General features: G+C 41.9%; 1 protein-coding gene across 1 annotated transcript in view; it reads right to left on the bottom strand.

Annotated features, from left to right (window-relative positions):
- PGM2 (phosphoglucomutase 2) overlaps positions 1-16,089 on the bottom strand; it is a 33,632-nt gene extending 17,543 nt beyond the window's left edge. The window contains exons 1-7 of the mRNA XM_038752908.1: positions 16,028-16,089; positions 9,220-9,387; positions 7,444-7,550; positions 7,076-7,160; positions 2,875-2,958; positions 2,529-2,722; positions 1,005-1,194 (exon numbers count right to left, since the gene is read on the bottom strand). Coding sequence (XP_038608836.1) covers positions 1,005-1,194; positions 2,529-2,722; positions 2,875-2,958; positions 7,076-7,160; positions 7,444-7,550; positions 9,220-9,387; positions 16,028-16,084 — 885 coding nt within the window. The 5' untranslated portion in view covers positions 16,085-16,089. The remainder of the gene's footprint in view (positions 1-1,004; positions 1,195-2,528; positions 2,723-2,874; positions 2,959-7,075; positions 7,161-7,443; positions 7,551-9,219; positions 9,388-16,027) is intronic.
- Positions 16,090-16,296: the final 207 nt, after the last annotated feature.

Here is a 16,296-nt window from a genome sequence, read left to right as displayed (position 1 = left end):
TTGGGAGAGTACAAAACAAGAGTTGGTAGACACATTCTCTTCTCACAATGAGTTAACAGTCTAGAGGAAAGTCTGAAGTTTATTTGGGGAAATTAGTGAAGTCAAACGTCTCAAAACTTGATTTCAGAAGGCACAATATTTGACAAGCTCCGAGGAGGCAGAGCCATTTGCCTGGATAAGAAGGAGTTTGACGAGCCAAATTAAACCTACCTACGAGACAGAATACAAGTACTGAAGAGGGAGATAAACGGTCCCTTTTTCAGGGAACGTATCTACCAACTCTGTTGTATTGTACTCTCCCAAGCGCTTACTGCAGTGCTTTGCACATAAGGGCTCAATAAATACCACTGATTGATTCTGGCGATATCTCCAGAAACAGGATGGCATTAGTCATAAAGCCTTAAATCATAAAGACAATGCAACCTGGGAAAACATAGTGGAGGAACCAATTTCCACTTTAAGGAGGTGCTGCCAGGAAGAGGGAGGTGGGGTGGGGGGGGGAGATCTACAGGGAGGATTAACTAATATTTTTATTATCATTATTAGAGGAGGGAAACCAGAGAAGGAGGTAGAGATTAAAGGGAAAGACGACATGTATAAACTCATATCTTCGGCTTTCATTTTCAGAATTTTATTTACATGTTAAATTATCTTAAAATATCTTTTAATAATAATCAGTTTGAGATATTGGGAAGCTAATCCCCAATTTCCCACTGATGCAGTGATTCAGGAAAGGCGATTTTGGAGGATGGGTTTTTTTCCCAAGAACGAATTTCCTTCAGGTTGGAAGATGAGGCTACTGGCAGTGAAGATTTGATCGAGGCGTGTGCTTGTGGCTGAGAAGGCCTATGTACAAGCCTAAGAATCACAACACTAGAGGACTCTAACCTGGAAAGGTTAAGATTCCTGGCTAATCAAACAGGTCTGGGCTATTTCATTCAATGCTGACATTTTTGAATACTCAACAAGAGACTGGCTGTAAAAAAAACCAATAAAACATTTACCAAGACTCCTTTACCCTCTTCAGGATTTGGATATTTCACTGTTGGAAATTCTGGATCGGGGTCTTTCTGTTCGGGAACAGCATAAGGAGGAGCAAAGTCAAACGCTTTGAAAGCCAACTGCACAAAATCATGGCCGACTCCATGCACCGAGGTGTGGACAAATTTCACTTTGGATTCCCTGTTTATGTTTCTGAAATGAAGTACATTAAGGAAATGGACAACACTGACTTTGAAATTAGGTTTAAGTTTATAAATCAAAACATACTTCCAAAATTTACGATTCTGAAGTGTGATTTGCTAGCTGGTACCTCATGACATGGCGACGTTAGCATTATTTGGCTGTAGGAACAGGGAGGAGAAGATCTTTCATATTTCACCTGAAGCTTATTTTAATCAACTTTTCTTTACTAAGAATTTGCCTGCAACCAGCCACATAAAGCAGAAATAAAACCTGTTGGCCCTGTAATTGCTTAACAGATACTTTTCTGAGAAGCAGTGTGGCCTACTGGATAGATAGATCAGGGGGCTGGGAGCCAGAAGGACCTGGGCTCTAATACTAGGCTCCTTCACTTGTCTGCTGTGTGATCTTGAGCAAATCGCTTCACTTCTCTGTGCCTCAATTACCCTCATCTGTAAAACGGTGATTAAGACCGTGAGCCCCTCATAGGACGTGGATTGTGTGCAACCTGATTAGCCCCAGAGCTCAGTACAGTGCCTGGCACGTAGTAAGCACTTAACAAATACCACGTAAAAATTAAAACATCAAAGCATTAGGTTTTTCATGCTTTCCATGTAAAGGGATGATTCATTCTTGGTCAAAAGCAATCGAAGATGCAACCGTTTTGCAATTGGTTAAGCTCTGGACAAACAAATATTTTCTGTCAAACAGTACATTGAGGGCAGGAAGATAATCAAATAGGCACTTCAAAGCTCATTCATTGTTCTGGGGCAGGTCAGCCTCAACAAGGTTGAGAAATACGCATCAGTGAAGAAGCCAGAGTAGTAAGTGAGAAACCTAGCCTCCCACTGAAGGCCAATGAACCTGGTTCTTCTTATGGTCCTCTGTTTAACTCCCTCTATGATGCCAATGGTGCATCACTGAGTTCGTATTTCATATTCATATTTCTGGATGGTTTAGCCTACTTTCCAAAGCACAGCCCTTTGAACAGGGACTATTCCGTCATTCTGCTATCTCTGGGACCGAGAGCAAACTGGACTTAAAAAGATAAACAAACAACGAGTCTGTCGGGCAGACACTGGCCAAATAAAGTGAACTAGAGAGAACCCAAGAGGGTGACCCAATGCCGTGGGTCAAACCCACGTCCACCCGCCCACCCTGCCCCCACCATCAGGATGCTTGAAGGAATCAAGTGCTGGTTGCCCTCCTGGATACCCACCCTCATGGGGAGGAATGGACCATCCAACTCCCCCACCTTTCCCTCCACTATAAGAGAACGTGAGGCGGGGGTTTTCTTGGCCGGTGGATCACGGTCACGGGCAAAGGTGAAACCGCTTCCGATTTACCTATGGAAGCAGTATTTCTTCAAGTCTTCAAAGTAGTCCTTATTGATTTTGGTGTATGGATCATGGAGAAGGGGATTGTTGTCAATCAGACTATCATCCCATGCTTTAGGCCAGGGTTCCAGATTCTCTTCAATAGCTTGAGCGATTCCTTTGTCATGAGGAGAGATTATTTGAGCTCCGTTGTCCCAATACACCTAAAGAGCGCAACAAACACAAAAGAATTATGAATGGATCGACGCATTGATTTACTGCAGCTTCTGATGCGGCAACCTTCCATGTAATAATAATGATACACTTACGAGATGCCTCCAGAAAGACACTGCAATGGGAAGGAACGCGACAGTACCTTATAACCATTATCCTGCTTTGGATTGTGGGAAGCTGTTACCATGATTCCAGCACAAAGATTCAGATGAGACACTGTGTAGGGCTGTAGGTATATTAGAAAAGAATGAATTGATTAGAAAGAATGAATTTAATACAGGTGAAAACCAATAACACACACACACTGAAATGCAGGCTTAAATTATTCGATATATTTCCACCCAACAAACCAAACATTATGGCAAATCAGCTTAAAAATGTCCTAAAACTACAGTCATATCTTGCCAGTTACACATGCACAAAGCCACTCTCAAATAGCGTGAATCTTAAGTTGGCTGGGAAGTTGCTACCAAAAGTAAGATGATGTTTTTAGTTCTGACATAGATTTTTTAAAAAAAAAACAATGGGCCTTAAGATCAGAATGGAAGGAACCGTGAGGACGTTGAGAAAATCTCTTCTTGGAACACCTCGCAAAGACCAGATAGCCTCCCCACAGAGTACCACAGATGGCCGGAGACTTCATTCAGAACCGTAGTCTGACACCATTCTCCTCTCTCCCTGTTGGCACTGATAGTCACCAAAGTCCTAACGCTTCCTTACAGTAGAGTTGGAGTTCTTAGAATTCTAGTTCTAAGAATTACTAAGAATTAATCTAAGAACTAGCTCTAAGTCCACAGTACCTATGTACAGAGCTACAAATTAGTTATTTATATTAATGTCTGTCTTCCCCTCTAGACTGTAAACTCTTTGTACAGGTGGAACATATCTACCAACTCTGTTGTAGAGTACTCTCTCAAGCATTTAGTACAGTGCTCTGCACACGGTAAGCGCTCAATAAATACCACCGATTGATTCCACCGGCTCTGGACCCTTTGAACTAGCCCAAGAAGCCACTGGTTCTGCTAAATGACTGCTACTCCTCCTGGGTTCAGAGCGGCTAACACGGGTGGGCTAACATGCAAGGCAGAGAGTGGCGGCTCCATCGCAAGCTTCTCGAGGGCAAGGATGGCTTCTACCAACTCCATTGTATTGAACTGTCCCCTAGCACTTACTACAGTGCTCCGTACACAGTAAGCACTCAATAAATACCACTGGTTGATTGGAGGGGGGCAGAGCAGTGCCCGGTGGCAGTGGCAAGAGAGTTTCCAGCCCGACCCTCTGGTGAGAGAGACCTTTTGGGGAAACGGTGTCTCTGTCTTTGTTTGGAGAGGGGCCCTTCCACTAGGCAGATGGCTGCAGCCTGATTACAAATTGGCAGGGCTATCCCCGATGACTTTGGAAGGGACACTCCGAGGATTTTCCTGTGAGCTGGGAAGGGATTGGGAGACCCAGGGTAGCCCATGGCAGGTGAACAGCTTTTCCTGGGACCTACCCACCTTCCTGCACACAGCCCTGCATGCTCTCCCACACCGCCATCAGTCGCTTTCACCCTCTCGCTTTGCCTTTAATCACTTCTGCAGGGAACTGAGAAGGGGTGAGGCTCAATGTCATCCCCCCCAGGCACTCTGTGTGGACATCTGAGCATTCTGTCTATCACCTCTGTTATACTGTACTGTCCCAGGCCATTAGTACAGTGCTCCCCACACAGTAAGTGCTCAACAGATAGGACTGATTTACTGATTGACTAGACTCTGACATCACCACCTTTACAGAGGTGTGAAAGGGGTATCTTTATTCTTGTTTATTTCCCTTTGCACTGAATTCTGCCAGTAGGTTAACTTTTCTCAGCCCAAAGATCACTGTCCATTTATAATAATAATAATAATAATAATAATAATGGCATTTATTAAGCGCTTACTATGTGCAAAGCACTGTTCTAAGCGCTGGGGAGGTTACAAGGTGATCAGGTTGTCCCACAGGGGGCTCACAGTCTTAATCCCCATTCTACAGTTGAGGAAACAGGCACAGGGAAGGTAAGCCCAAAGTCACACAGCTGACAAGTGACGGAGCCGCGATTTGAACCCATGACCTCTGACTCCAAAGCCCGGGCTCTTTCCACTGAGCCACGAGTTGGTGCTTTATGCTCTGACTTCTCTCTGGGAATCTGATTTAAGAGTGTGTCTTTCACCTTACTTTAGCTTTTTTAAAATGGCATTTATTAAGTGCTTAGTATGTTCCAAGCAAGCTACTAAGCACTGGGGTACATACAAGCTAGTCAGGTTGGACACAGCCTCTGTCCCACCTGGGGCTGACGGTCTTCATCCCCATTTTACAGATGAGGTAACTGAGGCACAGAGAAATTAAGTGACTCCTCTCTTCGCAAATGAACCTCCTTCCACTTCTGACAGATAAACCTTGCTTCCTATTCCCAGGTCCAGCTATCTGCTCCCACCTGTGGCCCTCCGAGGGAGAGGGCTATTTCATGCCTTCCTTTCCTTTTAAAGGTCACTAAAAAGGTGTTCCCAGATTAAACATGACAAAGACAAGTGTTTTCACTATGGGACCTCGCTGTCGGGGGGCCACCAGATTCGGTCTAACTGGATATGACTGATCACACTTCTCACCCTTTTAGACTGTGAGCCCACTGTTGGGTAGGGACTGTCTCTATATGTTGCCAACTTGTACTTCCCAAGCGCTTAGTACAGTGCTCTGCACACAGTAAGCGCTCAATAAATACGATTGATGATGATGATGATGACCAAGTCCAGCAACTTCCCTCTCACAGTGAGAAGCAACATTAACCCACTCCCTGTTCTCAAGTCTCAATTCGTGGACACTCCTCTTTCCCCCTCCATGTGATCGGCCACTTTGTCCAAAACATCAGCGCGGCTGCAACTACCTCCAGTCTCACTTCCCTCAATTCTGTTTCACCTGTCGCTATTAAAATCATCTTCCGAGTGTACCCTTTGACCAGGACACCCCATTATTCTAAGCTCCCCTTTTGCCCTATGCATCTAAATTGAGAAACTGCCCAGCCTAGTGGATACAGGACAGGCCCGGGAGTCAGTAGGGCCTCGGTTCTAATCCTGGCTCCGTCACTTGTCTGGAGGGTGACCTTCACTAAATCACTTCTCTTCATTGCATCTCAGTTCCCTCATCTGTAAAATGGGGATTAAGACTGTGCGCCCTGATTAGCTGCCAATTTGATTAGCTTGTATCTAATCCAGCACTTACTACAGTGCCCGGCACATAGTAAACCCTTAACAAATACCATAAAAAAAAATTCCCATCCTTTAGCTCCAGTACCTCTCCCTGATAACCCCACCTACTTAACCTCAGCCTCCTGCTCAACCCTCACCAATTCTTCCTGGCCAATCCAGGGTATTTGGGCCAGGATTCCCTAAGGACCCCAAATGGCCTTCAACATCCCACCCTAAATCAAGCCCCTTCTAAAGACCTAACCCTCCAACTCACTATGTGCAGCAAATAGCTCTAAAGCTCCTCAAAGATGGGGACCATGCCTACCCTACGCCACGAATTTTTAGCCAAAAATACTCCAGGCATCAAGTCAGCATTAAGTTGGTGCTACTTGATGAGGATTCGGGTGGTAGTGGACTTTTTTTTTTAATTATGGTATTGTTAAGTGCTTACTATGTGCCAGGCACTGTAGTAAATGCTGGGGTAGGTATAAACTTATCAGGTTGGACACAGTCCCTGTCCCACTTGGGCTCATAGTTTTCATTCACTTCTTCAATCGTATTTATTGAGCGCTTACTGTATGCAGAGCACTGTACTAAGCGTTTAATTACTTAATGCACTAAGTTAATGTACTAAGCATTAGTTTTAATCCTAATTTTACAGATGAGGTTAACTGAGGCACAGAAAAGTGAAGTGACTTGCCCAAGGTCATCCAGCAGAAAAGTGTCAGAACTGGGATTAGAATCCAGGTCCCTCTGACTCTCAGGTCTGTGCTCTATCCACTAGGCCACACTGCTTGTGAGGCAAGAAAGAAAAGGAGTCATTCTGATCTGTGCTCAGTTGTACATGAAGAGGGCAAAAAAAAAATTAGGTGCACTAAAAAATTCAACCCAAGTCACTACAAAGGACTATCTGGGAGGATAGTTAACCAAAGCTTTTGTCTACAGTGCTGTTAACCAAAAAATAAGACAAATTCACTTAAGACGTTTATAAATTTTACAGGATGAGAGAAGAGAGGAAAGGCTTACTCACCACCCAAGGAGTTGGTGTCAGTGTTGTTTACCAAAAAAAAGGACAAATTCACATATTCACATACACGTTTATAAATTTTACAAGATGAGAGAAGAGAGGAAAGGCTTACTCACCACCCAAGGAGTTGGTGTGATATTAGAGAAGAGATACACAGGGATTCCCTGACTGATGAAAGCGGTCGCGGCGAGCCGGGCAAACCTAGAAATGCAGAATGATGCGGGGAGATGATGATCAGTAAACAGCGTCATCAGGCATTTGGGCAGAAATGCTGTGCAGCAAACCTTGGCTCATTCAGATCCGTTAAATGAGAATTCATGACAACTCCTGCCCTTTCCCCTCACTCCCTACCGTTGCTAGAGTAGAAAGGGTTTGGGCAGCACTGGAGGCAAGCGCTTAGTGCAGTGTTCGGCACACAGTAAGTGCTCCAAAAATTACCACTGATAGTTTGTCGCCCATCCAATTTTGCAGAGCGCAAAAATACCTTTTGCTGCTACCTCCACTTGGGGGGTGAGCCCGAGCATCAAAACTGATCACCACGCCTCTTTTCTTCAGATCGCTGAAATTCTTTTCTAGGTATCTGCAAAACCCCTAAAAATATCCAAGTATCTGGCATCAGTTTGTTCATTCATATGGGGTAGAACATTCAAACGTGTTAAAACATCCATTAAAATTAAGGGAGGCTTTCACCCATTACCCTCGGGCACCATTTTTAAGGAGAACACTGGTGAGTAAAAAGACAATTGGACAGCAAATGTGTTCACCACCTCTGTAATACCGTACTCTCCCAAGAGCTTAGAACAGTGCTTCGCCCAGAATAAGCACTCAAATACCACTGATTAATTGACAATTACTCTAAATTTGGGGTGTTCTGGTCTGCTGTACAACACATAGCACATCACGGGAACTCAGTACATACTAAGTAATGATGACAAGGTGTTGATCTAACAAAGTGTTTGAAGATCCTTAACATTTTACAACATTTAAAGCCCCTATGCAAAAATTCAGCATCTTCAGTTCAATGAATCAATGGTTAGCTCTCCTCTAGTTGGTGCAGGGGAAAGAGAGGAGGGAGAAAGGTGGAGGGAATCTTTGACTATTTTCTTCAGTTCCCTGAGCTGATTCCAGACAGGGTTGCATTGTTGGAAGAAGTCTGCTTATTCTGTTGTCACACTCTAGCCCAAACCTATCGTGACAGCATCCGTTCTGGCAGGAATTGTTTTGTATTACAATGCGTAACAGATGAGAATCAGATTGCTTAAAACTCTGGGTTATCACATCCACCTTTACGTTGAGAACAGATACTGAACCAGTGCCATGCTGGGAACTCACTTCTACGTACTGGTCACATCACCACCAGAATTTTCTGAGCAACGACTTCATGCAGAACACTACACCGGGCATCAGGGCAGAAGACTGTCCTGAGGGCCTACTGTGTGAGAAGCACTATAGTAGGCAGTTGGGAACACCCTCAAGGAGCTTACTTTCTAAAAGGGAGACAGGTCCCAAATTGCCCGATACCACTTAAGGAATGGCAGATGAGTTTCAGGAAAGAAACTGACTGTAGGGCTAGTGGTTTGCGCAGTGTCACGGGCTCGGTTATCCTGCCAGCCATGTCCCGCTGGGGCACGGAGTACATATAAGCTCCTCGCCCACGTTAGCCAGCTCCAGACAGAAACAGTCTCAGATTCCCAGACCAAGGCTCTATCCTGCTGTTTTGCGGGTGGGATTTTCACTTGTGACCTGTTCCACGATAACAGCTAGACTCCAGTTAGTCTTTCTGAGGGGAGGTAGGGAAAGAGAGCGAAGACAAGAGAAAGAGAGAGTGGGAGGGAGGGATATAAGTGAGGGGGTCTGGGTGAGAGGGGGCACCAGATGAGCGAGGGGGAGGAGGCAATGGGGAAAAAAGAGGAATTTCATTTCTTAGAATGGTTGAAACCATCCCAGCCTGTCAAAACTCGTTCCTAGTCTTTGAAAGTCGCCAGCTCGACCTCTCCGGCACGAATCTGAAGTTATTCATGTGAACGCAGAACAATTTCACTTTACATTTCAGCTTACCATTTCAGTGACCGAACTCTGATTGTCTTAGCAACTGAGGAAGCTGCTCAGAGAATCGAATAATCAATACAGTCACAGTAAAAATCAGCAGTGGAAATAGTTAACGCTCCAACTATTGCCAAGACTATAACCTCGGAATTACCCTACCACAAATGCTAGATGGAGCGGACACTCGCCAAGGAAGTCAGACTGAAGCCGGTACCTGAGTGGTCTGAATGATCGTCAGATCGTTCATCTGGGAAATTCCCGCTCCCATGGCAGCTCTGAGCCCAGCCGTTCCAAACTCCATTCGGGAACCGAAACATTTCTGCAGCTCTTCGGTATTCCCATCTGCAACCAGCTGTTTAACTATTTCTGAAGTTTTAGGATTCTGTAAAACACAAAAACAGATCACCCCATGCGGTCAACAGACGTTGTCTCTCCTTCACCAGAAATACTGAAACTGGTCAGGATCCTCCGATTTTATAAACGAGGAAGCTACTGTACTGAATTAAGTGCAAGGGCTTTAGTAGGCACTACAGGGTAAGCAGTTCCACTACCCACTACAGGACGGGCTGTTTCATTTCTCCCACAAAATGATCGTCAGAAATTTGCTCTCTGGTGTTTTTCACAACTCGGCTGAGGTTAGGTTTCGATTAGGGAAAACTAGGACAGCCGCATTTTTGCCCACTGTGTTCCAGTTTGACTGCTTCTTTAGAAGAATGTTATAAAATACCAAAGATTTGGGGAGATGAAATTCCATCAAAGGTGTGGAATTGGGAAGCAGCATGGCCTAGTGGAAAGAGCACAGGCCTGAGAGATAGAGGACTTGGGTTCTAATCCCAGGACTGCAATCTGCCTGCTGGGTAACCTGGGGCAAGTCACTTAACTTCTCAGTGCCTTGGTTACCATCATTATTATTAGTAGTAGTAGTAAGCGCTCAAACAGTGGTTTACACATAGGAAGCGCTTAACAAATACCATCATTATTATTAGTAGTAGTAAGCGCTCAAACTGGTTTGCACATAGGAAGCGCTTAACAAATACCATCATTATTATTAGTAGTAGTAGTAAGCGCTCAAACTGTGGTTTGCACATAGTAAGCACTTAACCAATACCATTAAAAAAAATACAATTGAATGAATGAGTGAAGTAGCGCTTAACCAATACCATCATTATTATTAGTAGCAGTAAGCGCTCCAACAGTGCTTTGCACATAGTAAGCGCTTAACCAATACCATTAAAAAAAATACACCTGAATGAATGAGTGAAGGAGCGCTTCACAAATACCATCATTATTATTAGTAGTAGTAAGCGCTCAAACAGTGGTTTGCACATAGGAAGCGCTTAACAAATACCATCATTATTAGTAGTAGTAGTAGGAAGCGCTCAAACAGTGGTTTGCACATAGGAAGCGCTTAACAAATACCATCATTATTATCAGTAGTAGTAGTAAGCGCTCAAACAGTGGTTTGCACATAGTAAGCGCTTAACCAATACCATTAAAAAATACAATTGAATGAATGAGTGAAGGAGCGCTTAACAAATACCATCATTATTATTAGTAGCAGTAAGCACTCAAACAGTGGTTTGCACATAGGAAGCGCTTAACAAATACCATCATTATTAGTAGTAGTAGTAGTAAGCACTCAAACAGTGGTTTGCATATAGGAAGCGCTTAACAAATACCATCATTATTATTATTAGTACTAGTAAGCGCTCAAACAGTGGTTTGCACATAGTAAGCACTTAACCAATACCATTAAAAAAATACAATTGAATGAATGAGTGAAGGAGCGTTTAACAAATACCATCATTATTATTAGTAGCAGTAAGCGCTCAAACAGTGATTTGCATATAGTAAGCACTTAACAAATACCATCATTATTAGTAGTAGTAGTAAGCGCTCAAACAGTGATTTGCATATAGTAAGCACTTAACAAATACCATCATTATTATTAGTAGTAGTAGTAAGCACTCAAACAGTGATTTGCATATAGTGAGCGCTTAGCAAATACCATCATTATTAGTAGTAGTAAGCGCTCAAACTGTGGTTTGCACATAGTAAGCGCTTAACCAATACCATTAAAAAAAATACAATTGAGTGAATGAGTGAAGGAGTGCTTCACAAATACCATCATTATTATTAGTATTAGTAAGCGCTCAAACAGTGCTTTGCACATAGGAAGCGCTTAACAAATACCATCATTATTATTAGTAGTAGTAGTAAGCGCTCAAACAGTGGTTTGCGCATACTAAGCGCTTAACCAACACCATTATAAGAAATACAATTGAATAAATGAGTGAAGGAGCGCTTAACAAATACCATCATTATTATTAGTAACAGTAAGCGCTCAAACAGTGGTTTGCACATAGGAAGCGCTTAACAAATACCATCATTATTAGTAGTAGTAGTAAGCGCTCAAACAGTGGCTTGCACATAGTAAGCGCTTAACCAATACCATTAAAAAAAATACAATTGAATGAATGAGTGAAGGAGCGCTTCACAAATACCATCATTATTATTAGTAGTAGTAGTAAGCGCTCAAACAGTGGTTTGCACATAGGAAGCGCTTAACAAATACCATCATTATTATTAGTAGTAGTAGTAAGCGCTCAAACAGTGGTCTGCACATAGTAGGCGCTTAACAAACACCATAAAAAAAATACAGTTGAATGAAAGAGTGAAGGAGCGTTTAACAAATACCATCATTATTATTATTAGTAGTAGTAAGCGCTCAAACAGTGGTTTGCACATAAGAAGCGCTTAACAAATACCATCATTATTATTAGTAGTAGTAAGCGCTCCAACTGGTTTGCACATAGGAAGCGCTTAACAAATACCATCATTATTATTAGTAGTACTAGTAAGCGCTCAAACAGTGGTTTGCACATAGTAAGCGCTTAACCAATACCATTAAAAAAAATACAACTGAATGAATGAGTGAAGGAGCGCTTCACAAATACCATCATTATTATTAGTAGCAGTAAGCGCTCAAACAGTGGTTTGCACATAGGAAGCGCTTAACAAATACCATCATTATTAGTAGTAGTAGTAGTAGTAAGCGCTCAAACAGTGGTTTGCATATAGTAAGCGCTTAACAAATACCATCATTATTATTATTAGTACTAGTAAGCGCTCAAACAGTGGTTTGCACATAGTAAGCACTTAACCAATACCATTAAAAAAATACAATTGAATGAATGAGTGAAGGAGCGCTTAACCAATACCATCATTATTGTTAGTAGTAGTAGTAGTAAGCGCTCAAACAGTGGTTTGCACATAGGAAGCGCTTAACAAATACCATCATTATTATTAGTAGTAGTAGTAAGCGCTCAAACAGTGGTTTGCGCATACTAAGCGCTTAACCAACACCATTATAAAAAATACAATTGAATGAATGAGTGAAGGAGCGCTTCACAAATACCATCATTATTAGTAGCAGTAAGCGCTCAAACAGCGGTTTGCACATAGGAAGCGCTTAATACCATCATTATTATTAGTAGTAGTAGTAAGCGCTCAAAAAGTGGTTTGCACATAGGAAGCGCTTAACAAATACCATCATTATTAGTAGTAGTAGTAGTAAGCGCTCAAACTGTGGTTTGCACATAGTAAGCACTTAACCAATACCATTAAAAAAAATACAATTGAATGAAAGAGTGAAGGAGCGCTTAACAAATACCATCATTATTATTAGTAACAGTAACCGCTCAAACAGTGGTTTGCACATAGGAAGCGCTTAACAAATACCATCATTATTATTAGTAGTAGTAGTAAGCGCTCAAACAGTGGTTTGCGCATACTAAGCGCTTAACCAACACCATTATAAAAAATACAATTGAATGAATGAGTGAAGGAGCGCTTCACAAATACCATCATTATTAGTAGCAGTAAGCGCTCAAACAGCGGTTTGCACATAGGAAGCGCTTAATACCATCATTATTATTAGTAGTAGTAGTAAGCGCTCAAAAAGTGGTTTGCACATAGGAAGCGCTTAACAAATACCATCATTATTAGTAGTAGTAGTAGTAAGCGCTCAAACTGTGGTTTGCACATAGTAAGCACTTAACCAATACCATTAAAAAAAATACAATTGAATGAAAGAGTGAAGGAGCGCTTAACAAATACCATCATTATTATTAGTAACAGTAACCGCTCAAACAGTGGTTTGCACATAGGAAGCGCTTAACAAATACCATTATTAGTAGTAGTAGTAAGCGCTCAAACAGTGGCTTGCACATAGTAAGCGCTTAACCAATACCATTAAAAAAAATACAATTGAATGAATGAGTGAAGGAGCGCTTCACAAATACCATCATTATTATTAGTAGTAGTAAGCACTCAAACAGTGGTTTGCACATAGGAAGCGCTTAACAAATACCATCATTATTATTAGTAGTAGTAGGAAGCGCTCAAACTGTGGTTTGCACATAGTAAGCACTTAACCAATACCATTAAAAAAAATACAACTGAATGAATGAGTGAAGGAGCGTTTAACCAATACCATCATTATTAGTAGTAGCAGTAAGCGCTCAAACAGTGGTTTGCATATAGTAAGCGCTTAACAAATACCATCATTATTAGTAGTAAGCGCTCAAACAGTGGTTTGCACATAAGAAGCGCTTAACAAATACCATTATTATTATTATTAGTAGTAAGCGCTCCAACTGGTTTGCACATAGGAAGCGCTTAACAAATACCATCATTATTATTAGTAGTACTAGTAAGCGCTCAAACAGTGGTTTGCACATAGTAAGCACTTAACCAATACCATTAAAAAAAATACAATTGAATGAATGAGTGAAGGAGCGCTTAACCAATACCATCATTATTATTAGTAGCAGTAAGCGCTCAAACAGTGCTTTGCATATAGTAAGCGCTTAACAAATACCATCATTATTATTAGTAGTAGTAGGAAGCGCTCAAACAGTGGTTTGCACATAGTAAGCGCTTAACCAATACCATTAAAAAAAATACAATTGAATGAATGAGTGAAGGAGCGCTTAACCAATACCATCATTATTATTAGTAGCAGTACGCGCTCAGACAGTGCTTTGCATATAGTAAGCGCTTAAATACCATCATTATTATTATTAGTAGTAGGAAGCGCTCAAACAGTGGTTTGCACATAATAAGCGCTTAACAAATACCATTAAAAAAATACAATTGAATGAATGAGTGAAGGAGCGCTTTACAAATACCATCATTATTAGTAGTAAGCGCTTAACAAATACCATCATTATTAGTAGTAGTAGGAAGCGCTCAAACAGTGGTTTGCACATAGTGAGCACTTAACAAATACCATCATTATTATTATTAGTACTAGTAAGTGCTCAATGGTTTGCACATAGTAAGCGCTTAACCAATACCATTTAAAAAAATACAATTGAATGAATGAGTAAAGGAGCGCTTTACAAATACCATCATTATTATTAGTAGCAGTAAGCGCTCAAACAGTGGTTTGCACATAGGAAGCGCTTAACAAATACCATCATTATTATTATTAGTAGTAAGCGCTCAAACAGTGGTTTGCACATAGTAAGCGCTTAACAAATACCATCATTATTATTAGTAGCCGTATGCGCTCAAACAGTGGTTTGCACATAGTAAGCGCTTAACCAATACCATTTAAAAAAATACAAGTGAATGAATGAGTGAAGGAGCGCTTAACCAATACCATCATTATTATTAGTAGCAGTACGCGCTCAGACAGTGCTTTGCATATAGTAAGCGCTTAACAAATACCATCATTATTATTAGTAGTAGTAGGAAGCGCTCAAACAGTGGTTTGCACATAATAAGCGCTTAACAAATACCATTAAAAAAATACAATTGAATGAATGAGTGAAGGAGCGCTTCACAAATACCATCATTATTATTAGTAGTAAGCGCTCAAACAGTGGTTTGCACATAGGAAGCGCTTAACAAATACCATCATTATTAGTAGTAGTAGTAGTAAGCGCTCAAACAGTGGTTTGCACATAGTAGGCGCTTAACAAATACCATAAAAAAATACAATTGAATGAAAGAGTGAAGGAGCGCTTAACAAATACCATCATTATTATTAGTAGTAGTAGTAGTAAGCGCTCAAACAGTGGTTTGCACATAGGAAGCGCTTAACAAATACCATCATTATTATTAGTAGTAGTAGTAAGCGCTCAAACTGTGGTTTGCACATAGTAAGCACTTAACCAATACCATTAAAAAAAAAATACAATTGAATGAATGAGTGAAGGAGCGCTTAACCAATACCATCATTATTATTAGTAGTAGTAGGAAGCGCTCAAACAGTGGTTTGCACATAGGAAGCGCTTAACAAATACCATCATTATTAGTAGTAGTAGTAGTAAGCGCTCAAACTGTGGTTTGCACATAGTAAGCACTTAACCAATACCATTAAAAAAAATACAATTGAATGAAAGAGTGAAGGAGCGCTTAACCAATACCATCATTATTAGTAGCAGTAAGCGCTCAAACAGTGGTTTGCACATAGGAAGCGCTTAACAAATACCATCATTATTATTAGTAGTAGTAGTAAGCGCTCAAACTGTGGTTTGCACATAGTAGGCGCTTAACCAATACCATTAAAAAAAATACAATTGAATGAATGAGTGAAGGAGAGCTTAACCAATACCATCATTATTATTAGTAGTAGTAGGAAGCGCTCAAACAGTGGTTTGCACATAGGAAGCGCTTAACAAATACCATCATTATTAGTAGTAGCAGTAGTAAGCGCTCAAACAGTGGTTTGCATATAGTGAGCGCTTAACAAATACCATCACTATTATTATTAGTACTAGTAAGCGCTCAAACAGTGGTTTGCACATAGTAAGCACTTAACCAATACCATTAAAAAAATACAATTGAATGAATGAGTGAAGGAGCGCTTAGCCAATACCATCATTATTGTTAGTAGTAGTAGGAAGCGCTCAAACAGTGGTTTGCACATAGTAGGCGCTTAACAAATACCACAAAAAAATAGAATTGAATGAATGAGTGAAGGAGGGAGTGAGGGAACGTGGAGGACTCACCCGGTCCCAGCGCAGCCAGCGGGCCGCCTCCTCCTCCAGCCTCCCTCCCGCCGCCATAACCGGCCGCTGACAGGACGGGGGGGACCGGAACCGGAAGTCCTGCCGGCCCGCGCGGGGGGCGGGGCTACCCGGGAGCGGACCAATCAGGAGGGCGCCTCTCCAGGCCCCGCCCTGCCCCCGGGAGGGGGGGCGGTGCTGAGGGGAGAGCGCGCGGCCCCGGGGGCGCGTCCGCGCATGCGCACTGCCGTCCGGCCGCTGAGGCCCGGCCC

Source organism: Tachyglossus aculeatus, chromosome 10, assembly GCF_015852505.1.
Source record: "Tachyglossus aculeatus isolate mTacAcu1 chromosome 10, mTacAcu1.pri, whole genome shotgun sequence".
Lineage (NCBI taxonomy): Eukaryota > Metazoa > Chordata > Mammalia > Monotremata > Tachyglossidae > Tachyglossus > Tachyglossus aculeatus.
This window is presented reverse-complemented; position numbering and strand designations above follow the sequence as displayed.